A 24,488-nucleotide genomic window follows, 5' to 3' on the forward strand; every position below is an offset into this window, starting at 1 on the left:
TCTTCCTCACTACACCCACTTTGCCTAATCTCCTCCATTGTCTTACTAAAAATCCTGTGATCCTTTGTACACCACCACCCTTGTTTCCATCAGGCCGCTCTTGTCTCTAGATACCCTCTACTTGCAGCGGGCCGTACATAGGCGTTTTTCTGTGTTGATCTCTTACTTTTGCTCTGCCCATGGCGGGAAGATGTTATGTGTTTTACTACCCGGGTCTGTCTGAGGACACTTGCATAGAGGCGATCGGGGATATTTTGCTTTCGTTACTTTCTTATACTCCATTTTATTACCATCTTTTAGCTATATCTCGCCATCCGCTTCAAAAGATGCGGCAATGGCTACTTCGAATACATACTACATACTTCGTTGCTCTACACCGACCTCTCTCATTCCAGTGCCTGCTCGACCATCTATGCATCTTGTATTGTCCTGAACCGGACCTCGGGACTGGTTGAATATCTCAAATGATAGTTACTATTCACCACCTACACTGATCTTGTTCATCGCTTTAGATTGCCTGGCAGACAGGTGAGAAGCACCTTGGCATTCCAAGGCTACTCGGATGTCCACATGGATTGCGTCGGCCGATTGTCATATTGCCCAGATGGAAAGAAATCTTGGAAGGCAATCATGACACCTGGGCACCGAAGAGAAGAGCAGCATTATACTTATGGCCAATTAGCCAGATCCTTCATTTTCAGCAGTGTCTAGGAAATAAACAGAGGGTATCTATATAAGACATGATAATAGCTCGCTTAACAAAAATATAACAAAGAATCCATGCCAAATATCAACTCAAATCCTCCAAGCAAATGTGCTACCAGACCAAGTCAAACTTCATAAATAACCAACAACTTCATCAATCATACTTGTTATACGGGTGACTTGTCCGATTCTTTGACATCAGGTGTGTCTTGAATAGCTCCGTGATGAGCTCCCTCATTCAAGTGAGGGACGCCATTAGGAGTGCTATCAGATGGGTTGTGAACCATCTCGTGGGATTCGTTTGAAGGACCATCGATGGGCCCATCGATAGGCCCATCGACAACCTTTTCAATGCCGGCGCCATCAGATGGCGTCGAAGGACCGCTCATGCTCGGTTTGCCGCGAGTCCAAGGCCAAACGTTGGCCTGGACGGATGCGAAACGGGTACGTGCAGTAGGGGCGTCGATATCATCAACCCAGGGAATACCGCCTTGCCCACGGTTCTCAGCCCAAGCTTTCTTCTCGCGGCGGAGATCACTTTGAACCCAAGGGATGGTAATCAAAGTCCAAACAATAGCCCATGCAAATGGAAGGGACCAGCCCAGCTGAGAGTAATGTTAGCGAGGCAAGAGCGTGTGAGGTTCAATCGTGCTTACCGTAAATGCAACGTTTTCTTGCACCGTAAAGACAACGGCGGTAATGGCAGCGGCAAAGATAATAGATCCTCCGCTCCAGAAGCAGTTCATTTCGAACAGCATGCGTCGGAAGTAGGGGCTGGATAGGTATCGAGTGCGAAGAGCGTAGCGGTAAATCTGGCCACCGCCGCCGTCCACGGCGACGACATCTTCGATTAAAGCGTAGAGCGCAGTCGGCATAACTGAACCCTTGGGAGTTGATGAGATTCGGAAGGGGGCTTTGTAGCCCAGCATGCGGAAGACGTCGAGAGAGAGGTAGACGATGCCGAAGTAGAACATGACGGCTGGAAGGACCATAGCCACAAGGCGTACTAACATTTTGTCAGTATGCGATGAAGGGATTCAAATAGTCAAAATAGTCTCACCATAAGGTTCTTCAGGAACCGATCCACTATGGTTTTGTTAGCTCTCTGATCTTGTCTGTATGGTACAAGGTCAAACCTACACGACAAGAATAACGGCGAGGATCAACCACACGATGGTGAAGTTGATCTGAAAGAAGTCCAGCTATCGAAAGCGATCAGCAATTGCCCGTGCCCAAGTTCAGTATCTAGACATACCCATGATGACCGGGCGTTCAGGGGTCGGGCGCGTGAGTGTTTTCGGAATAGATTGTAGAGGCGATAGAAATATTCAAAAACCGATACACCTCCAAGTGATGCGGTGACAATTGAGAAGACTGCGCGAAATGTCAGCGATATGGTCTGATGTTTAAGCTCATCCGCCAAGCGTACCCAAGTTGTGTGATAAATCGGTCAGGTACCAGAGACACCAGTACAGGACCAGGGGCTGAGCCAAAGTGTCGACCACGAAGATGATCCAGAAGATCGCGATAGATTTCTTTCTTGTATGCAGGGTATATGGGAGCGGAGGGGGCTCAGAAGGCCCAGGGGCGGTTCCCTCGTCCATGGCGATAGTGGCGGATCACCGATTGGGATCGAAAGTTTCCAGCAGTCGGAAGGATGTTGTGATTCGTATGGTAGGAAGATATTAGGACATGGTGCGCATTGAAAACAAGTCCGAGACTGGATCCGAAGAGTGAGAAAGCTAACTAGGGACACGAAGAGACGTCCTAGAAAATTTGGCCGGAAACGACGGCGATAAACGGGTACTTCCGTTGGCATACAAACTTGGCGGTGATCGTAGGTACCTGACGTAAGGTCGCCTGTGATGTCATCACAAACAACCGGTATCGACGGCATCTTCTATATCTACACAGCCTTCCACCCTTTGTCTCGTTTTCTTTCGCCATAACCTTTTCCTTTGACGATTAAAATACTTGATTTCAAATCTATGGTTCATTGCGCAAATAGCAATATCAAATATGCTCAACTACTTGATCGTTTCCCAACGAGTAACACATAATGGGATAAAGCACAAACACAAGGACACAAGGACACAAGGACAGAAGAACGCGTATGGGGTGTTACCCCCATGCACAGAGGCTGCAGAAAACAAGTTAAAGTAATCAAGATCAGTAATTATCAGCAAGCCAAGAATCTAGAGTGGGACTTCCGAGCTCATATCGCTCCCGGACGCCGATCCCGACCATACGATTTCTAGCCCTTGAAGTTTGTTTATATTGCCCTGTGTAGTATGCTATACACAAAATTTTTTATACTCGGTCATAGATTATGCACGCTCACCCCTTTGTAGCTCTGTCCATTATGATGGTGATGTGCGTCTATGACGATTCATCTGCATCCATCCATGCCAAAGTGCCAATTCCCTCGAGGTTAGCGAAGGCGACTGCCCTGTACTCCTATAAGTGAAATTGAAAATTGAATCCATGGATACAGTAGAGTCGCCTGGGTTATGCCTGATACAGTAGCGGGCGCCACCTCTCTCATGGTCATGTCATCATGTCATTGGTTTGATTGATGCTGTACGTGATAGGTGGGTGTAGTCTCTCGTGCACATAGACATAAATAAATGCCGATTTCGAGAAAGGAGCAACTGTATTTCTCAATAGAAGAGATGTTGATTGGATAAAGAGTGATTTTGACAATGAAGGTACAAAGCCAAACAATGTGGTGGAGGTAAATAGATGAAATAGATTGAAGACAATGAGTTTGAGCAGGCATTCAAGCAAACAAAGCAAACATAGGGTCACGTGAGAAAACACCGATTCTTCTCCAGGACCGCGAGTTCGAGTCGCTCCACTTTAGAAATTTTTCCCTCCCTCTTTTTTTTCCTCCTTCCTTCTCCCACCACTTATCCTCTTACTTCCATCACCATCTTTCATTATCCAAAAAATATGTAGCCATGTCAGGCTTACAGCATCTCATTGATTTCGTGCTGAATGAAGTCGCGCTCTGCGGCGATCAAGGTGTGTATACTCTTTTTCCTCTAGACCCACTTCCTTCACCCGGGAGACGCATGTCATATTTCTTGGCATCAGTATCCCTGCAAGTACTCCATCACATCGAACGTTGATCTTTCTACTGGCGGTTCCTTCCAAGATCCACTGGAGCCGTGTCTATTGCCATGTGGACTTCGTGTCAATTTTCAGCATTGCTCGGCATTCACCAGAATATATTCCCCAAACAATAGTCTGCCATTGTATAGATATTTGACTGACACATTCGCAGGAGCGCAACTCTCAGATATCTTGCAAAATATTGATGAATTCTATCGCACTCAACAGCAGGATCGCGAATCTCCATCCCAAGTCATTGATCGTCGTTTCAAAACTAAGGTCTGGGCCTGGCTCGTGAGAAATCCGGAGGTGTCAGTGGGCGAGAATAATCAATGGAACCACTTGACACTCGATGAAGCAGAGAAGATCTCATCCAAGGCGACCAATGACGGAAAGGATAGCAGCAACCACGACACGGACTCCAAATCTGCCCCATCCTCACTTCGCATTTTCGTCTCAAAAGAACGAACCTGGCGTGCTGTCGCTGGCCACGCGCCAGATGATTCTAAAGTGGTGCCCCTAGAGTTTGCCTTGCTGTCCATTATTGCCTCGTGCAAGTCGAAGGGTATCGCGCAGCCAGATCTGGTGAAACTCAGTGGCCAAGACAAGCGATCTGTTCCTAAGCGCACGGATGCATTGCATCGAAAGGGATACATTGACAAGCGTCCCATCCAAACAAAAACTGCTCGCACAAGTCTCTGCACTCTCCAAAGATTCCGCCATTCAACGGCCCAGACAACGGCCGACCAACCGAAAGATGGAGGTCAACCAGCAGGAGACGAAGCGCAATCCGCGAACATGATTGATTTCGATAGCTTCAACAACAAGCTTTTTGACATTCTCCGAGAGCATCAGATCATCGCTCGCGAAGACCTCAAAAGAAAGCTGGGGTTCAAGGACAAATGGCGCTGGAAAGTTCTATCTCGTGCAGTCCGAAAATGGGAACGCATTGGAGTAGTGAAGCGTATCAGGGCGGAATCGCAGTACGAGAAACTGCATCCTTGCATCAAACTTGAGCGAGATCCCACTGCAACAGACCTTCAGCTGTTCCACGAATTTGATTTCGAGGTCTTGAGTAAACACGGAGTGGAAAAGGCGGGATCAGCGATCCCCATCGACAGGCAACAAGAAGAAGGGGGCTTTGAAGCTCCGCTCAATGGCTCGTCAGGTCCCGATGAGGGCAATTTTGACATGAGCAAAGGACAAACCGGGCCTACCAAGCGGATCGTGCCATCTTGGACGCCGGATCGAAACCTCAACAACCAGCTGTTTGACGTAATTAACGCGACAGGCACTACCGGCATCACAAACATGGTAAGACCCCTTCAATATCGCCGCTAAATGATCCCAGCTGATTTTTTAAACCAAGAAACTTATGCGCGTTTGTTTCGGCCTTTACTTCAAGCGACCTGCCGAAAATTTGGTTCATCGGTTGGTTGATTTGTGGCAAGTGGCTCAGCCACTCCATTTGCGCCATTACGCGGTCGTTCGAGACATGGCAATGGAGAGAACTGTCATGTTTTACGTCCACTACTCAGCGAAAAACTTCGCAAAGATCGTTGAAAGCGGCAATGCATCGTGGGAGGCAGTTGAGTTCCCCGAAAAGAAGGCAAAGACACTCAAAATCAATCTACCTCCCTGGGGCGCTGTCCCTGAACTCGACGAATATGGTTTCCCGATCAATGCTACCCCCAAATCTTTGCTGAAGAACCCCAATGCGACTTTACGTGACGGGATAGCCGCTGCCAAACCCGCTGATTACAAGCTTTCTTCGAGCGATCCTTTTGTGATTCGACTTCCAGATGGCCAATATGGTATGATGCCACCACCTTTCCCCCCAGGGTGACAGAAAGCAAAAAGCTAACTTAATATCACAGCGGTTCGAAGACGTCGGGACAAGCTTCCAGCTGGCGCGAAGCAGATGCAGATTCCCCGAAAGGCTGTAGGTCCACCTACGGGTCGACCCAAAGGAAGACCTACTCTCGCAATGTTGGCACAGCGCAAGAAGGATGCCGAGGCAGCAAAATCAAGGGGAAATGAGCCTGAAAAACGCCCACATGAACCAATCATAGCTGAGTCGCAGGCCGAGGACGAAAATGAAGAATCTCCACCACCACGCAAGAAAGTCAAGAGAAAGCACCTGGATCTACAAGGATTATCCAGAAAGGAGAAGCTCGAAGCACTTGGTATGGATGAGAACTGGACCGAGTACAACGCTCTTCTTATGGACAAGCCCGGCCCTGGGGTCTATGTCACCCCAGAAGGCCGAAGAAGACCTGTGGGCAAAGCACGTGGCCGCCCCAGGAAGAGTAGAATCGCAGTCTTCAAGTCATCAAAGTTGTCTTCACTCCCTTGGTTTGTCAAAGACAAAGACGATTCAGACAACGAAGAAATCAACAATGATGATACCATGACTATTGCAGAATTTATGGCGTCTCGAACCGCGCGGGACCCCAAGACTCCGGGTCCAGCAAAGAGACCATACCCCGAGGAAAGCTCTGCAGCTCCGGCCACTTCCTCGGTGCCCCACTCGGTTGGGGTGAAACTTGAAAGGTCCTCTAAGAGGCCATGCCTCGACGTGCCACGAGAGGAAGGTAACATTGAGCCTTTGAATGCAAGCACGGCGGCAGTGTCTGAGATAGTGCCCGCAGCAAATCAGGAAGCTTCTCAGGATGCGACCACCCCGCATCATCGCGACAAGAGCCTCAGCGTTCATTCACTTCAAGATGAGAACGATCAAACACCATCTAAGCGACGTCGAATTGAGTCACCATCGCATCTAGTGAGCTCGCACAACAAACAAGCCCCGACAGCTTCTGCTCGCATCAAACCTCCGCGACCAACACTCTCTCGACGTATACCTCGAGGCCTTCGTGGTAGGGATCTTACTGAAGAAGAGAAACAGTTACTAGGGGCTCCGAAGCCTCTGATTGAGCGAGGTGGATCCATTAGTCTTCTTCGGAGGAAAGTCCTTATGGAAATCATGGATCAAGCAGGGGGCGCTTACCCAGGCGGTGCAGTGATCTGGTACCCTTTCGTCACCCTATGGATGAAGAAGGGAAACAAAGAAAAGCCAGACATGAAGACTGTCAAGAATGCTTGTAAACAGCTCATTGATGCCGGGCACCTTCGACAATTGACCTTCAGTGGACGGGACAGCAAGGGAGCCATGGTCACAAAAACGCTGCTGTACAAGCCCGATATCTCTCCAGATGACCCAGTGGTGAAGGAGATGCAGAAGAAATACCTTGCCATGGATTCTCATGAGCCGCGGCCTGGATTCTGCGACAAAGTCGAAATCGACCGCTTATTGACACGAAGCAGCGGTCGACCACACGGTGACCCGCCACGACGCCAGAAGTTTATGTTCCCTGTGGAACAAGGAGTTCATGTCAATCTACAGCAAAAACCTGCTTCTATTCGCAACGAAGAGAAAAGGAAGACCGATTCAATTAAGAATAGGTTCCTGAAAGGTCTTCAGATCAAACAACGGATTGAAGAACGACTTGCTGCCCGCATCGCTGCCGCGGAGAAACAGGAGCTTAGTGTACCTGGAGTCCTGCGACTCATGACGCTGGCCCGTCCTCCGGCTCTAGACACCCATGCAGTGGGGCAAACTTCGATCATGCGACCATATGTTAGCGCCAAAAAGCGCGAGCCTCGCAAGCTTCGAAACCCCGTGGTTCGTGCCAACCGGATGACGAAACCAATTTCTTCCATTGGACCGTACGCTATGTTGATGAGACCACCACAGCATTTCCATTTGGCCACTGGTACCTTTTCTACAGGATCATGCGCGCCCAGGAAGAAGTCGCGATATGTGCAGCCAATCGTTAACCTCGGTGTATATGTTGATGAACTCAATAGACTGGCACACGATGGTGAAGTTGGTCCCAAGACGACCAGACTTCCACACGGAGAGTTCAGCTCGAGGGCCGACAAAATTCTCAGATGGGAACTTGAGCATGAGAATGTCTTCGAGAGAGACCTTCATGACCAGCCGTTCATTGACCAAACAGTGGAAGACGTGTTCGAAACCGCGCCAATCGACGGTGACATTATCTTTGCGGCCGAACTGCACCCCCGCTCGAGGACTTTCATGAAACACACCACCAAACATGGTGAGGTACCGCATGAGGAGCAACTTGTATCCATGTCTGAACCCGAGCCCGAGCCCGAGCCCATTCCCGAAGTGGTAGCGACTCCAAAGAAGACAAAGAAGTCCAGACAGCGGAGAGCACTCCCCAACGTGGATCGTCGGCTGGACAAGCTTGATGGGCCTTCTGCTGCTACTGGCTCGCCTGAGAAGAACGTTCAGTCCACGCCTCGCCAGCGCTTCCGCCGGACAAGATTTGTGCGCCCACTTTCCGACGAACTCGTTCGCAATATCATGATCGCTATCATTGCCGTTCGAGTACTTGCAGGTGGCGCTGAGTCAAGAGTGATTGACTGGCAACTGGTGGCCAAGGCTTTCCCAGACCAAGATTCAACTCTCATCGACAGCCGAGCGCGTCAAGTTCTCAACAAAAATCGTTTGCAAATGGCAAAAATGCAGCGAGATTTCCAGGAAAAATTCCTCGAAGCCTACGCCAAGGACGAGGTTCCTCGCCTGGATTACTATGACCTTGAGTCCTACGACTGGCCCGCCGTCGTTGAATGGGCTAGCACTCACCTTGAGGTGTCTCCTACAGAACGTGTGCCGGATCTTCCTGCTACACGGGAACAATTTGACAGCCTCTTTGAACTGCGTGTGGAACCTCTGACGGCAGGAGATGAGCTCTTCCAGGCTGTGCACGGTGTTACTATCAACAAAAAGCGTAGCCTGATGGCTCAGAATCCGTTCGCCATATCCTTGGAGGACCCCACACCTAAACCGAGCCATCGGAAGCAAGAATTGGAGCAGCTCGACAATGCAAAGACTTGGGTTCGCGCAAATATCATCACACCAGAAAAGACCTATCGACCCAATGAGGCCAATGATGTACTGCAGCTCTTCGGGGAGAAGCTCATCTCACAGGCAACCCAGATGCTGATTAACGAACGTGTGATTGGAGCAATGAACAAAGGCCGCATTACACCGGGCCGCAACTTTGATGTCTCAGAGACCTTTATGCAAACATTGAGTCGCAAACGCGGCATCGACAGTACGCAGCTCCGGCAGGCCTCCAAATTCAAGTGCGATGTCCTGGACCACGAGCTCCGAAATACTGGCTCCTCAGAAGTCAGCTACAGTGCGGAGGATGGTGATATTCTTTCTCTGATTAACCTTCACGCTGCCGGTCACATTCAGCTGCGGCCTCACGACGCCCCTCGCAACAAGTTTGGCCTCACAGTTGATGGAGGATATCTCACTCGGCAAATGGACAAGAGAGTTCTTCGTTTCCCTGTCAAGATCACCCCCACTGAGAAATATTTCACCGGAAACCCTGTCCAAGCCAAGGCAGAGGCTGCTGTCCTTCCACCACCACCTTCATCATTGGGTCCAGGGCATCCACCGAAGACCCCGCTCTGGTACGATATGAATGGAGAATTGGAGCCGCATCTTTGGAACATGGCCATGGGTCCTATCCTCGGATGTCTGGTGATGCGTCCTGGAATCAACGCAAAGGTTCTTGCCGGCATGATCAAACCGATTATGGCATCATGGGAAGTCGCAATTGTTTTGCAGTGGTTGAGCCAGGTGGGTGTTGTCAAGCCCAGTACCGAAGGAGAGCCAGAAAGCTGCGGATGGAAGCTACAGGAGTCATGGTGGATGATTCCCACTTGATTTATCAATCTTCAACGAATTGAACCTGTTCAAGTGCAGTGAATGTATGAGTATTCTAGGGTTTCAGCTATTGCAGCTATTTCAGCTATTGCATGAACAGAAAACAATAATAAGCAAAAACAATTGTTCGATTTAAAATTGTCTCGTTGGTAAACATTTACTTCGTAGAGGTATCATGAATCGATAAACTCCTATATCCCAAACTCCTTCGACAAAAACGGCAAAAGAGAATCAGCATGTTCGATGTGACCGGGGTCTCACATGTCATCGACATTGGACACCCGTCGCAGTATGACTACAACAAGAGCAATGACAACGCCAATGATAGCCCGGTCCAGCCAAACGCTTTCAGATGGGGTCTCGGCTATTCTGGTAGAGGGTGAATGGCTAGACATTGGTTGCGTAGAGACAACACCTGACACCTGCGCCGGCGCAGATGATGCCGCAGCTACAGGCACAGGCTCGGAGGCTGGAGCTGGAGCTGAAGGGGGTTGAGAAGTGGCCTGAACAGGAGCCTCATCTGTAAGGTTTCCGTGACTCGGAGGACCTTGCTGGGCATTCTCTTGATCCCCATTCGCAGGAACAGGAGCCTGTCCTTGGCTCTCAGTAGCCTCGGTTTGAGAATCAGCAACGCCGCCAGCAGCCTCGACATCAACATCAATCTCACGGTCCCGACAAGACTCCCAAACCTCTTTCATGCCCTCCAGATTGCTGGTCCCGCATTCGCGACAGGTCCAATCGAGCGAAAGCTTCGCATATTCTTTACGAATCTCTTCACTTCCCTCCATGCCACCGACCTGTCCCTGACTCTCGGAGCCGAAGATCTCGGAGCGAATGGCTAGTAGTGCTGTGCGCACTCCCCAGGCCGGTTGCCATGTTTCTTCGTGGTGGCCGGATATGCTTAGGCAGATCTCGCGATTGACCTCAAAGCGGCCTGAGGGTGTTAAGAAGCGGAATGATGGCGGGCGCAGTGGGTAGGTTGCCGGGAAGGTTATGCGACCGTGGTAGAGGCCTTTGGAGTAAGGGGATGACGGAGGTCCTGCTAGTGTGAAGTGCCAGTCATGCAGGTTTGAGTCGCTGGTTGGTGCGGCAGAGAAGTAAGGGCTTGGGTTCTTATGCAGGTCAGTGCTTTCTTTCAGCAGACGACGGGTTGAAGGAGACGCCATTGTTTGTTTGAGAGGTGTGATGATGTCGAGGTCGAAGAGGCCATGGTGGAGGCGATAAGATAAGATCTGGACAGTTGGCGCTTAGTACTGCGGTTATGGAAATTGCCAAATTCCAATGATGTCCTCGATTGTTTACTTAGAACGAATTCATATCAGAAACGGATGCATTCCAAAGTATACACGTTTGCCAAAACGCCGCAAGATGCTAACTATGCTACACTTATTCCCAATCCCTCCATTCGTCAGAGTCGTGGCGCGAGGCCCGTGGACGAGCAGGATCCAATAGTCCATTTCCCTCGACATCATCACCATAATCGCTATCACCAGGTCTCGGCCTGGGGGACCTGGGAGCGAGTGTCTGCATTGAGACAGAAGTTGGTGGCCGCTCAGGCGTGCGAGCTCGGTTGGGCATTCGCGTCGGCTGAGCAGCACCTTCTCGCCATGCATGGCTATTATCCACATTACGCTGATACAGCTCCCGGTAGTACTGCTGCTCTTCAGAGGATTCTTGCTCCCGGCGCAAACGTAGTTGTTCACGCGCTTCGAGGAACTTTGGACTTGGCTCCCAGCGCCAGCCATCACCAGTGGTGTTGCAAATCGGAATGGCCCAGAGGAGCGGACGATGTCCAAAAAGGTGGAGTAAGTTTTTTCGCCATCCGTGGTCAAATGCACTCGGTGTCTTTTCGTTGTCGTCGTCATTTTGATACTCGTGGTACCGATCATACTCGCGCTGTCGCTCGATTTCCGCATATGAACGAGTCAGAGCTTGTTGGGCAGGCGAAAGGTGGTTAGCCGTGCCGTCTGGTGGTTCTGATGGGCGTGGCAAGGGAGAAAGTCGCTCCTCGCCTTCCTCGGGGCGAGTTACGCCCGGAATCGCATTGGCGTGGGCGTCGATAATTTGATTGCCCACTCCTTGCAGTCGACTGGTGATCGTATCCTCTGGCTCGCCCCAATAGTTATCTCTGGGCGCCTGCTCGTTCCGCTGTCTGTCGAGAGCCTTGCGCAAAGGCGAGACATATCGAGTTCGCTCCAGACATTCAATAGTCGTGGTTCCCCGCACAGCCAAACTGATATGCCATGCGGTGAAACCACTCAGGACTAGACCAATTATACCACCCAAAATAGCCAAAAGGACCACATTCACAGGGAGGATAGTATCCATGTACTGAGTGTCGTTGAGAATCTCAGTCCAGACCCAAACTGCTGCAATACCAAACACAACCCAGCAGAAGATAGAAGTGTAGATCAAAAACAGCAAAAATGCCTTGTAATTATGCAGTCCAACACAGGTCGCCAGCCAGGGACAGTGATGATCCATTTTGAGAACGCATCGTTTACAGGTCGAGCAATGGTGAGCGCGATCAGGCTTTGGGCACTGGCATTTCTTGCAGTATCGCGATTCACCAGTCGAGCTCACGGTGTAAGAAACGAATTCCGGATGCTCGGATGGCGGGAGAGCGCTGTATTCATGGCGGTCGGCGCCGCGGCGGGTGGATAGCGGTGATCCCGGATCCGTGAAAACCGCAACGGAGTAGGAGAAGTTCAAAAGGGAGTAAAGTAAAAATGCGACGATGGTACTAGGGATGCCTGGTAGTCAAATCTCTGTCAGCACACTCATGCCTTCGTACTTGCCCGTTCGTTCGGACTCTGGGGATCCCTGTGCATACCAATCCAGTCACTTCTTGAAGGCTTGACACCAATGCTAATGGCCACATAAACTGCCCACGTAGTGATGCCATAGACAAAGACAAGCGGGAAGCAGCTTGCCGCCGCACAGCAGTAGCGCTCGCAGCGGAGAGCCCAGGCTTTGGGCCGTCGTTTGGGCCACGAGGGCGAGGTCGGGACTGACGAAGCCAAGGTGGCCATGGCGAAAGAATTATGGCTCAATGAGAAGATTGCGCATATGTGTTAAACACATCACGGCATAAGCAAAGGTTTGAAGAATGGGGTGCATGAGACAACTATTGAACGTACGTACTCCGTATGGTCACGTAACCGTGCTCCGCCACGGCCCCCAGCCACACTTCGTAAGGCTGCACCGACATTTTTCTATTTCCGGATTCAGGCACCGCTACCACGTAGAGTTAGGTATTATTCTTTAGGGTAGAGCTATTCGTTTCTGGGTGTGCCAAAATTCCGATATGATGGATATATGCCATTTGGGTATACACTAGGCTAATGCTAATAGAATCATTGAAGCTTTGTTTTAAATATGCAACAGAGTTCCAGGTACAGCAGATCAAGTGCTCTTGCTAGTGTACGTTAAACCGGTCTGCTTACACCATCCATTGACGGGCAAGCAACTCAGTCGGTAACACCAGGAGCAGTTTGAGCTGGGGTATTTGTAAAAGTCAACAATCAACATGATGAAACCGACCAGCACGGCAACCAGAGCACCGGCACGAACAACCCACCACAACCACCAAAGAGGCTTACGTCCCTTGAAGAAGTAGAGTGGGCCTTTGCTGTCACCTTGGTTTTCAGAGGAGCTAGAGGTGAGTCCTTGCTTGCCCTTAAAGAAGTCCAGGAAAGAAACAGTCTTTCGGTTGGGTGCATCTTGTTGGCCAGCGCCACCGCTCATGGCAACATAGGGCTGGCGAGCCAGGCCGATCCGTTCGCGGAGGGCGTTGGGAGATCGCATGATAGTCAAGCCGATAGCCAGACCCATAATAAAACCACCAATATGAGAGAAATTATCCAATCCCGGGAGGAGGCCGAGAACAAATGAAACGGCCACACCCAGGATCATGATAATCAGCTCCACCCAGGGAGACTCACGCTGGGGCCAATCGTAAAGCAGATCCAGCAGGTAGAGCGCGAGAATACCGAACAGGGCACCAGAACAGCCGTCACTGGGATCAAGTTGGGAAGCATAATTTCCACCTAAAACGAACCCAAAGATACCGCTGGCGAAGTATGTCAAGGTGTAACGCCAGATACCAATCATGCGCTCCATGTCTGCGCCCATAGTCATCTGAACCAGCAGGTTGAAACCAATGTGGATGAATCCACCGTGTAGGAAGATAGGGATGATGAATCGGTACCACTGGTTGGGAGCGGGTTGATCATCGGTTGACCCATTGGCCACGGGGTTGGGAACACCACCAAAAGCACACAGATCCGACAATGAGCAATCCTGACCAGTCGTCGTGGAGGTCGTGTTTGGGCAAGGCCATCCAATAGTTGTATTGGCGTTCTGGATTCCCTCAACGTTCTTCATGCACGGGTCGTATCGCGCTCCCATATAAATTTGGACATATGGCGAGGGACCGATCATCGGGTTGAAATTGGGCTTGGTCTCAATGACCGAACCTGTTAACTGGGCTGGAAAGGCTTTTGTTAGTTGACCCGCAAAATTAACAGAGACCAGGGCATTTCGAGCTCACCATTCTTGACCAGTTCGACAATAAACACAATGATCTGGGCTAACGTCAAGAGGTATGTAACCCAGGCAATCTTCTTGCTGAAAAATCCCTTCTTCTTTCGGCTGTCGCGTTGGCGACTATCTTCAAGACCACCTGGTGACGGAGGGTACTGAGTTTGTTGGCGCATCCAATCCGGGTTGTTTCCATATTGTGTGTTGGCCTTCAGCGGGATATTCTCCGAGTAGTGGTCCCCTTCGCCCGCCCGGCCCGCTGTTTGATATTGTCCGTTGTCCGATAGGAAGGATTGTTGACTTTCGCGGTTGTGATAAGGGGCTGAGGGATCATCGTGGTTGTGGCTTGCGTAGCCGATACCAGGTAGTGTGTTGGCGGTGTGGTCGGTCTGGTCTGGCTTTCCTGGCACTGCTTGATCGTAGCTAGGAGGTTGTGGGATGTTTGTGTGGTAGTAGTCGTTGGCAGCCATGGTGGGCGGCTATTGGTAGGGCGTTTCCAGAATCGAGATGGGAAATCAGATAAGGAAAACCATGCAATTGTCAAGAACGATCTGCGAGGCTCAAGAGATTACAAGAGATTAAAAGGCCAGTGACAAAAAGAGAGTGAAGGTTGAAAGAAAGAAGAAAGAGTAGGCAGTCATATTCAAAGGTTATTTTTGGGCCGATCGACAGAAACCCAGCCGCGCGGTCTTGTTCCACTCCGCCTGCGCCCTCGGCGACGTAATCAAACACCTTCAAAGCAATCTTTGCCTCCTTGGCTATGTACATAACGTATCTCGTACGGAGTACGGAGTACAGAATGCACGGTACTACGAACCCATCCTTCCCTCGGGGTCTCCTAGCCCCATTCCGCCACGGTAAACACGAGCATGTCGGACCAACACGCGATCTCCCCATGCCAAGCATTGAGGGCGTTGTACAGTCGAAGATCTTGAAACATCACTAGCCACACGCACAGTAGTATGCCCCAGTATCTCATGGGGTCCCTGTGTGGTATGGTGCCAAGTTTATCTTTTTTCATATCTAATTTAGGATGTTTGCCTCGTCAAGATCAGGGCGATCTTGAAAATGTCTGCTTAGTCGCATAGAACAAGGGCAGAGAAAGGTGTGATAAGATTCAGGGCATGGTTTTTGTCTTCGGTTACTTGAAAAGCAAAGTCAATCAAAAATACCACCAAATGCCAGAGAATTTGTATTCAGGGTATCATCCCAGGCGTCATTGGGATAAGGATCGGCGGCGAGCACGCACACATTAACAGGGGTGATCAACTCATGCATAAAGGAAAATACTCCGTACGTTCAGCCCTATTAACTACATAACAGTACCTGACCAACAGCAAAATCTAGCGTTGAGACGTGTTGTCGTAGTGGAAACAAGCCTCAATCATATTACTTCAAAGCACTCTTATTGTCAATTGATCTCATTTTATGATAGTACCTTTGACCCATTTTTCCATATCCCAGGAACATACAGTAAGACCTTGGGGAAACAAAAGATATCTGTTCCTGGATGCAGTCAGAGAGTTTCCGAGGTTACTTGGGTGGCGAATGCCTAAATGAAAACTGTCTGTACGTGTAGTCCAGGGCTACTGTGTACTTCATTCGATGAGTTTAAATTGTTGACGTCACAACGTGGTCCGAACGTAGTCCAACCTGGTAACTCTCTAAGTTACATATGTACAAGTTGGGATAAAGTGTGTACTAGTAATCAAGGTTATCAGACAAGCCTTGAATTCAAGAGACTAGTTACAAGCTTGGAGGAGACCGTTGAAAGCAAGCGTTGGGCCGATATAGTTCGGAAAGGCAAACGGCCCGTGTCGGAATTCTGCCGCTGATGTCATCGCTTGGTTTCATCTTCCCCGCTTGCGACCTTCCTGTCAACAACCATCATGGAGGACCCTCTGATAGCAACATTGCCGCCGGCGACGGACTACCTGACGTATCTGACGCTGCTGGAATACCAGCTGACCCCAGCCCGACTTCCCCTCTTGCACAATTTGTTGCAAGATGAAAAGCTCACCACAAACATCGGGTGGGATCTGGTCAAGCTTCTGCTGCCAATGCTTCCCGCATCAACAGATTGCCTTCAGGATGTAGCTCGTCTAGGAAACCCGCGAGAGGTAATCCTGCGTGTTTCCGAGTCTTTGATGCAGCTCCAACCGGACGATGAGGATGACGACGAAGAAGCGGAGGGCGAAGGACTGCCTCTGCACATCTTACAGTTCAACTGTCTCCTCGGCATGCTATCAGTGCTGCATAAACGAATTCAGACCAAGGCCCCCAGTCGATTCATGGCAACTTCCTTGCAGGCGGCACTAGAAGCCTATACCTCAATGCCAACAAACGAGACCACGTTGGCTTTCCTCGAGTTTCTCCGGGAAGTTTCTCCCTCCAAAAGACCTGCGCCTCCTCCAAGAGTGGCTAGTGAGTCGAGTGTTCTCAGAGTGGCTGCGGCCTCCGCACCGGACCCTGAAGCGGAGGTATCATCGCCATCTCCTTCTGCCGATAACGAAACTCTACTGGTCCGCAAATTTATACAATTCAGTTTGCTCGAATTGCTGAAGTCATATCTTTTGAGCTTCTCTAGCCCTCTGGATCCGGGGTTGTCATGGACTATCCGGATGCAGGAGCACCTACATCCTGAGCTGCGGCTACCGGGCTCTCAGTCTCAAACCGAGGCGTATGCGTCGACAAAGGAATTGAAGGACCGCGATTTGATTATGGGAAAACTTGTGGTACGTATATGAACATCAATAAGCTCACTGCACAAAAAGCACCGATGGCAGTATCAACTGACTCTCTATAGGCTCTATCAAGAGATGTTGGACTTGACAGCAAAGAACTTCTTGAAATCATTTCTAGCTCACCAACGGATCAAGTTGCACAGCTTGATTTCGATGAGCCACCTACAGACCCTAATCAAATTCCACTTGAGCGACACGGCTCTCTCCTCCTCCTGGCTGCCCGCACTGCTGGTGCAACTCTATTCGCCTCTGGTCAACCATTGCCTCCTGTCTCGGTTTTCCCTGAGTTGTCGGTGATTTTCAAACACTTTGTCGGCGAAACAACCAACTTTGATGAAATCGCTTTCGGTCAGCCACATGCATTGCTCGACTCACTACTAGCCGTGACCGTCTACGCCCTGCAACAGCCGATCAACCCACCATCCAGTGAATCCGAGTTCAAGGATTTTGTTGTCACTCTGACAGCATGCACAGCACGTCAAAGCCATGGCATTGTTCGCCAGATTCCCGCTACTGTGTTCCGGAGCCATCCCTCACCTGAGACCCGGTTCAAGCTCATCTACACTATTTTGGAGGATGAACATCTGGCTTCTGCCCGTGACAGCGCCATTGCCTGGCTGAAAGAGGAGCTTCTTGCCAGCTCAAGTACTTTATTCCAAGACCCACATTATTTCTGGGCCTTGTTCCCGACTCTATTCAGTCCAGTGAAGGCAGCGAGCTCATCCGACCTCGTCGTAAACTGGACCCGCCTTACCCAGACCCAAGGTCCCCCGCTGCACTCTGCATTGAACCTATACTACCTTCTCCTGTCCTCAACTTCCCTTCGGAGTCAGCTTCAGCTGGAGAAAACAGTGAAGTTTTTCCGCGCTCATGTCCTCAACCCCCTCCGACAGACCTTCCACAGCTTTGAGGGCGATCTCACTGCCAAAGGTGGTGAAGGAGTCATTGAGGCTGCAGTGGGTGAGGAAATGTGCCAGGTTGGAAACGCCAGGTCTGTGGGCCTGATTGGGCTTACTTTGGACCAAATCGAGGAGACTATAGGTGATGCCTTTGGATCCGACGATGCAGACCTCGGAGAACACTCCAAGGCCGATGAGGCTCAGGTATCTGAGATTCGTGAGCGGGTGGGTGTTTGGAACTAGATTGAGGAACTGCTTCTTTGTACAGATTTGAAACAGTCTCGTGCGTGTATCTATGAATAAAGTTTTGAATGCCATTTATTATGTGTCTCTTTCAAGCTTGCAAACTTATTTTAAAAAGATAAGCCTTACGGTAGTAATTTTGCCTATCTGTTTCTCCGGCCTGGTGCTTTTGTCATGGTGCGTCGAGCAGAGCCATGGAAGCAGGAGGGAAGACAGATATGATACCAGTCAAATTCATGCCGAGCAAATTAAAGGGAGTCGGAGTCATAGAAGCTGACTGGGTGATAAAAGCCCAAAATTACCTCTGGCGAGCCAATCTAAATCTGTACTTCGTAACCTCAGACGGCTTCTAGATCGCCTAATGTTGTAGCTTGGATCTTTGCTTCCCGAAATCCGTATCTACTTCTTTGCCCCTCCTTCTACAGGCTCTGAAATATTTCAATGAGATATAACAATAAATCATTTGATATAATGCTTTGTTTCTGTGTGCTACCATGACCATAACTGGAAAGAATTCTCCTCAAGATCGAAACCACCTACCAGCACAAATCCCAAGGAACCCCCAACTGCAGAAAAGAAAAAGAGAAAAACAATCAACCAAGTTTGGATTATATTTGAGGGCCCTCAATGTAGCAAGCAGAATGAGAAAGCAAAGCTTGTCCATAGAAGTGTCACCCGGATCGTCCACAAAGAGTTCAGCAAGGAGCAATGAGATTCCACAGTCGACAGAAACTGATGAGTGTCGAGAGGGAAGGATTGTCGAAGCTGAAGAAGGAATGACCTGGACAGGACTCACGTGTGAGTCTTCACAATAAAGCAAATGAAAAGGTCATGTTGAAGAGGGCCATATTTTTGTTGAATTGAAAGCATTCTCAAGAAACTGAAGCGAAGGTTGAAGCTGAAGAGATCATTGTCCATAGCGATCAGCGAGAAAGATCAAGCCATGTTGTTCGATGGAATGATCAAGAGGAGTGTGCTCAATGAGTAATTTAGAACTCAGCAGCTGGAGGATTGTTAGTATATTGTCAAGACTAGAGGGGAGTCGAACTAACCCTTCATGACGACGCAGCCGCCACCAGGAGCCTTCATGACAACACAACCACCGCCAGGAGCCTTCATGACGATGCAGCCGCCACCAGGGGCCTTCATGACAACGCAACCACCGCCGGGGGGCCTTCATGACGACACAGCCGCCACCGGGAGCTATGAAGAGATGTCAGTCAAAGCAAATAAGCAAGGAGGAAGAAGAGGAACGAACCCTTCTGGACCTGAGCACGAGACATTTCGAAGATGCTTTGGAGCTTAAAAAGCGAAAGATTGGAGGGATTGGAAGGTGTTTTTGGAATGATTGGAATGTGAGTTGGTGGTGGAAAAGAAGACTGCTGATGAGAGAAGGAGGTTATATTTATATCCTGGATGAGGCCATTCTAGAGGTGATCAATGTGAAGCGATATCCATTGGGAGCGTGAGATCAATGTCCCTACTACTTCCGAGAGGCCTGAATGCATTCGGCATTGGCAGGGGCGTAGACTCAATCCCGCAGGGTGGGCAGGCATTGCGGCGGAGATTCATTGAGAGGCGCTTGATATTGTTGTGTCAGCGATGAATGTAGATAGCTGATGTTCTTTGTCGTTCGAATCCGAAATCCATGCCCAAATGATCATATACTCCGTGGAGTAAATTTGACATTCGTATAGAGTTCGAGTCTGTGGCTGCTCGGCATTGATGCCAAAGAAACGCCACAGAGCTTGGGTATACGGGTATACGGGGGGTATCTGAATGTGAGAACAATATTAAGAGAAAACAAAGGGCACCTAGGGCTTATTTCTCCGCTAAGTTACTCCGACACAAAGAAGAGCCGGGCCAATCAACATATGGTGCGCTTAGTATTGTTCTTCAAGAACAATATGTCCCGGGCTTGGCGGATACTACACACTCTGGCCAAAGTGACAGTTCTACAATTTGCGCAAGGGTGAAAACAAAGGCTTCGCTTAAGCAATTTGGCTAAAATTCAGAAACATGCCGCGGACAAATTGAGAAATCAGATAACGGAGCTCTTCATTTACCCCTTCAGGTATAGAGTGGCTCCGTCAAGTCATTCAGAGTCAATCCTTCCTTCGCGATATCCTCCTCAATCAGGAACATCAGAGGCATCTCGACCAGAGTACCCTTGACCTGGCTTAGCAATTCTTTGACCTGCTTCGCACCCTCTGCGCCAGGGGCGAAGTCATCGCGGACTACGTGGCCCCACTGGAATCGCGCGGGACGCGAGAATCCGTCCTTGTGCTCCTCCGCCTTGTGGAAGTAGTATTCGTAGAACTCTTTGTACTCCGACCAGTTGCGGACCGTGTCATCGGGGACTGCGTGGAATACCTTCCGGAAGACCTCGCTGTTGGTGTGGGCCCGTGAGTTCCAAAGACTCTGAGCGGTGTCAGAGAGTGGGTCAGCAACGACCTTGCTCTCGGGACACTCAAAGTCGAAATCATTTGGAACCCCCACGGGCTCAAAGTTGGCATCTGGTCGTTGATAGTCCTGTGGGGGTAACAGACCGAGGTGCTTGCGGAAAAGTTGACGACGAAGAGATGCGGCAAATCGACTAGCAACCCATGGCTTGCCGTTCATCGTAGACTGCACAGGTGTGAAGTCCTCGATGATGACTGCGATCTCGGAGTCGTGGTCACCCAGCTGGGAGCGATCGTTCAGGTTGGCTGATCCACAAACAACCACACGGTCATCGGCGATCATCACCTATCATCAGGTCAGTTTCATTCTCCAGGTTTGCAATTTGTTCTATGGGCTAACGCACCTTTGAGTGGACGTAAAGCTCCTCGCTCACGAAAGCATCAATCTCAGCATCCGGATGACCATCCCACGGAACCTTACGGATATCCTCTCCACCGAGCATATAACACTCGCTGACACTGTTCCAGCGGCTGGAAGAGCCATGGCTACTTTGAGCCTGGTGAGCGCCCTGTTGGTACTGTTGGAAGGGCGCGCTGGTATCAAAGGCACTTCGAGTATTGCTTGGAGCCGGTGTGTAGCCACCAGGTCCCGCAGTGTGCTGATCGTACTGCCTGCGAGCATCTTCGTAGTTGACACCACTCTGCTGTTCAGCAGCATTCACCAAGCTTCCATTGTTGATGCGGTCATAATTGCGAAGGTTGTAGAAGCGGATGTATTCCATCGGGTTAAAGCCCTCCTTAGCAATCAGCTCCATAATGCTGTGGCCTCCGCGATTGATGGAGTTATACTGGAACTCCATGATAGCGCGTGTTCCAAGAGTTTCATCATCGCGCAGGTCTCCAGCAAAGCAGGGGACAGATGGGATGACCACAACGATCTTGAACTTCTGGCCTGCACGCGCAGCTCGCAGAATTCGCTCGACGATAGCGGCACCGATCTTGTTTTTGACAGGATGCTGAGAGTCACCGGTGGCAGTGATAAAGAACTGGTTCTCGATGTAGATAAAGTGCTCACTGTTGCGAATAATGGCGCAATAGGCATCGGCGATTGAGTGCTCGACCTGGGTGCCATTGCTCCATTTCGCACAGCTGCGAACAATCTGACACGACATATTTCCCCGTCCTTGCGAAGATGAAGGACGGCCATATGCAGTTAGCCGATCCTGATACTGGTGAATCTGACCGGCAAGCTGGCCACGAAGGGAATTTCCATAGTTGGACAGCTCCTCTTTGTTGAAACGACGGGGCATCAGAGAGCCTCTGTCGCGATCACCCTGGTATTGTTGGTGACCTCCATGCTGGTAGTCATCGATTCCACGGGTGTTGGAGTGAGATGCCTCTTGGCCAGGTGGAGGCGGGTAGTAAGGTGCCTGGTTCTGGCTCTGTTGGTGGGGAGTCGGGCTGCCAGAAGCTTGATGCTGCACCGGGGAATAATGAGGCTTCTGCTCTTGGTGCTGACCCTGGTACGGCTGGTAAGAGGTGTGGGGGGTGTTCTCTTGTGCCTGACTGTGTTGCTGACCCTGATACGATTGGTAAGAGGTATTGGCAGTTTGTCCCTGTGTAGGAGTTTGCTGCTGACCCTGGTATGGCTGGTACTCTGTGGTACCAGTGCTATCATATTTATGGTCAGGAGGGTAGGGCTGGTATTCAATGTCAGGGGTGCTTTGCGCAGGAGGAGCTCCAGGCGGAGGAGGGGGGAATGAGTTCCCAGTGTAGGTATATTGGCTGGTTCCCTGGCTAGGTGAGTGGCCGGATTGGGCAGAAGATTGATAGCTTGGTGGTGGAGGATAAGCTGATGTGTTCTCCGACTGGTGCGCGGGAGACGCAGCATGTTGCTGGTACTGGTTCGAAGAGGTCTGACCAGGGGGCGGCGGGTATGTAGGAGTATTTCCACTTTGGCTTGGCTGGTAGGGTCCAGTTGACGTCTGCGGTTGCTGAGAGTGTGGCTGCGAATTCTGGGTCTGAGGAGTCGAAGTCTGACTCTGCGACGGCTGATAGGGAGATGTCGGCGTGGCATTGGGCTTCGATTGCCAAGATGGAGTGGGCGGTTGGCTTGGACTAGACTGGCCCGATGGATACAAGTTGGGCTGCTGAGATCCAGACTGCTGGCCAGGCTGCTGACCCTGCGGCTTTTGGGTCGAAGAGCTAGGACGTCCGTAAAGTGCCAATCTCACGTATCGCGACTCGTTGCGGACCTTGTATTTGGCATCATAAATGAAGTTCCATCGCTCAACGAAATGACGACGAAGATCTTCAACCACAGCACCGTGCAGGCTGACGGAGATATCGGACCATCCCATACGAGACATGCTCTTCCTATCCAATTGGTTCTTCTCCCAGTGAACAACATCCTCGAAGTCCAGCACGCGAGAATTGTTGTAGTCCTGGCCTGGGAACACTGTCTGGTTCACGTCCTCCGGGTGCAGATCCGAGATTGGGTGCTGGTTCGTATCCCAGCGACCGAAACACATATCCAAGCCACCCATGAACGCAGTCTGACCGTCGATCAAGCAGAGCTTCTCGTGGTGGGCCCAGTAGAGGATCACATCCTCGTTCATGCCGTACAGTCCCTTCAGCGTGTCCTTTGACATTTTGCTCAAGCTGGCTGAGTCCAAGGACAAGTTCTGGAAAGAAGACGCAAATGAAGCCGCAAGCTCTTGACGGTCAGGCAGGTGGTCGGGGTGGCGGAAGACCGCGATATTGGGATGCAAATCCTCCAAGGCATGCTTGGTGTGCGATGATGACACTGTAGATTATCAGTGGTGAATCTTTCCATTTCCCTCGATATTGTAAACGTACGAGTGAGCGCCTGCGTAACCTCCTTGTAAACAATGATATTGACCCGCACGCCCCGCTGGGCTGCAGCTTGCAGCATGCGATCCAATCGGTATTGTTCATTCTTCGCAGGGGGTCTTCTCAGATAAAGTTCGGGAGATAGCCACCCTATAAAACACGTCAATATGGCATTTCCTCAAACTCGGTGGAGTCTCTCACAATCCAAAATCCAAATGGACTCTCGGGCGCTTTCCAACGCCCGCGACACAGCCCAGAAATAACTGCATCCGTCCACATACCACTTGACATCATTATGTTCACGGGGAGGAGCAAAGCTGCCGAACCGAGTCTCCGCATTAGGCTTTACGTGGCCATACTCGGCATATGCCTTCGGGTCGATGGTTGTACCAATCTTCGTGGCAAACTCGGAACCAAACTCGGTCACGGTGCCTTGAAGCTTGCCCAAGAATCCAGCTAGCTTATCCTCCTTCTGTGGTTTGCCTTGATAGTTGGGGTTGGGGTTTCCATGCTGCCCGGTTGAGCTTGTCTGTTGATTCTGGCTGTACTGCGGGGGCTCGGTTTGCGTCGGGTAGTTTTGCTATAGGTAGAGAGACCTGTAAGCGGATGAAGAAGAGCCTTTTGAATTAATCTATGCTCACCCCTTGATAGCCAGAAGGGTTGTATGTCTGGTTGGCCTGGCCTGACTGGGAAGAGTGACTCTTGTACGTATCGCGGAGCTTCTTGAAGGTATCGCCTAAGCCGCGGGACCCGTCTCCGGACCCACGCTCGGCACCTTGGTAGTAGCCACCATATGCCAGATCGTCTTGTGGCATGTTGGTGATCAAAATGAGGTTATGAATGTACAGAGCAAAAGAAGAAGAAAAACGAAGATTCAAAAATGACCAGAAACTAGGATGCCTGCAGGGCGGGGTGTCATCTCAAACCGCGCCCCGCTGCCCAGCCACGATGGAAACGTGGCGGTGTATACTCCATACAGAGTACTCCGTAAGCTGACGATGCGCCGTCTATTTACGCTGGAGACTACCCCAGCTAGGTAATTCAGTTGGTGGCTGTGCAATTTGACATGTCTGAGAGGTCCGACGCTTTATGTGTACAAGATTTATGCATGGTAAGGCTAGATTGGAATCCTGTACCACTCGGTAAAATGGGGATGGGGTAAAACTATGGAGACGCTGCTACAGCCGAGCTTAGGTTTGTTGAGAAAATACTCAGAATT

General features: G+C 50.4%; 8 protein-coding genes across 8 annotated transcripts; 2 read left to right on the forward strand and 6 right to left on the reverse strand.

Annotated features, from left to right (window-relative positions):
- Nucleotides 1–872: 872 nt before the first annotated feature.
- On the reverse strand, nt 873–2,309 carry N7506_000948 (uncharacterized protein; the record flags this gene model as incomplete). The annotated part of the gene is made up of 6 exons (XM_056950244.1): nt 873–1,310; nt 1,362–1,711; nt 1,766–1,791; nt 1,846–1,907; nt 1,961–2,079; nt 2,135–2,309. The coding sequence occupies 6 exons, from the start codon at nt 2,307–2,309 to the stop codon at nt 873–875; spliced, it is 1,170 nt and encodes a 389-aa protein (XP_056816159.1).
- A 1,356-nt stretch (nt 2,310–3,665) lies between these two features.
- N7506_000949 (uncharacterized protein) lies at nt 3,666–9,586 on the forward strand (the record flags this gene model as incomplete). Its single annotated transcript, XM_056950245.1, has 4 exons — nt 3,666–3,729; nt 3,992–5,133; nt 5,189–5,633; nt 5,697–9,586. The coding sequence occupies 4 exons, from the start codon at nt 3,666–3,668 to the stop codon at nt 9,584–9,586; spliced, it is 5,541 nt and encodes a 1,846-aa protein (XP_056816160.1).
- Nucleotides 9,587–9,843: 257 nt separating this feature from the next.
- On the reverse strand, nt 9,844–10,752 carry N7506_000950 (ubiquitin-conjugating enzyme E2; the record flags this gene model as incomplete). Its single annotated transcript, XM_056950246.1, has 1 exon — nt 9,844–10,752. One exon carries the CDS (start codon nt 10,750–10,752, stop codon nt 9,844–9,846), a length of 909 nt encoding a protein of 302 aa, XP_056816161.1.
- A 220-nt stretch (nt 10,753–10,972) lies between these two features.
- On the reverse strand, nt 10,973–12,618 carry N7506_000951 (DHHC family palmitoyltransferase; the record flags this gene model as incomplete). Its single annotated transcript, XM_056950247.1, has 2 exons — nt 10,973–12,339; nt 12,420–12,618. The coding sequence occupies 2 exons, from the start codon at nt 12,616–12,618 to the stop codon at nt 10,973–10,975; spliced, it is 1,566 nt and encodes a 521-aa protein (XP_056816162.1).
- Nucleotides 12,619–12,991: 373 nt separating this feature from the next.
- N7506_000952 (rhomboid family membrane protein) lies at nt 12,992–14,598 on the reverse strand (the record flags this gene model as incomplete). Its single annotated transcript, XM_056950248.1, has 2 exons — nt 12,992–14,076; nt 14,139–14,598. 2 exons carry the CDS (start codon nt 14,596–14,598, stop codon nt 12,992–12,994), a joined length of 1,545 nt encoding a protein of 514 aa, XP_056816163.1.
- Nucleotides 14,599–16,017: 1,419 nt separating this feature from the next.
- Nucleotides 16,018–18,014, forward strand: N7506_000953 (uncharacterized protein; the record flags this gene model as incomplete). Its single annotated transcript, XM_056950249.1, has 2 exons — nt 16,018–16,863; nt 16,935–18,014. 2 exons carry the CDS (start codon nt 16,018–16,020, stop codon nt 18,012–18,014), a joined length of 1,926 nt encoding a protein of 641 aa, XP_056816164.1.
- A 989-nt stretch (nt 18,015–19,003) lies between these two features.
- N7506_000954 (uncharacterized protein) lies at nt 19,004–19,163 on the reverse strand (the record flags this gene model as incomplete). Its single annotated transcript, XM_056950250.1, has 2 exons — nt 19,004–19,017; nt 19,067–19,163. 2 exons carry the CDS (start codon nt 19,161–19,163, stop codon nt 19,004–19,006), a joined length of 111 nt encoding a protein of 36 aa, XP_056816165.1.
- Nucleotides 19,164–20,084: 921 nt separating this feature from the next.
- Nucleotides 20,085–24,084, reverse strand: pld2 (putative phospholipase D (PLD); the record flags this gene model as incomplete). The annotated part of the gene is made up of 5 exons (XM_056950251.1): nt 20,085–20,762; nt 20,821–23,222; nt 23,276–23,419; nt 23,471–23,849; nt 23,911–24,084. 5 exons carry the CDS (start codon nt 24,082–24,084, stop codon nt 20,085–20,087), a joined length of 3,777 nt encoding a protein of 1,258 aa, XP_056816166.1.
- Between the last annotated feature and the right edge of the window lie 404 nt (nt 24,085–24,488).

This window comes from Penicillium brevicompactum (genome assembly GCF_028827555.1).
Source record: "Penicillium brevicompactum strain IBT 35665 chromosome Unknown utg000001l_segment0_segment0, whole genome shotgun sequence".
In the NCBI taxonomy this organism is placed as follows: Eukaryota; Fungi; Ascomycota; class Eurotiomycetes; order Eurotiales; family Aspergillaceae; genus Penicillium; species Penicillium brevicompactum.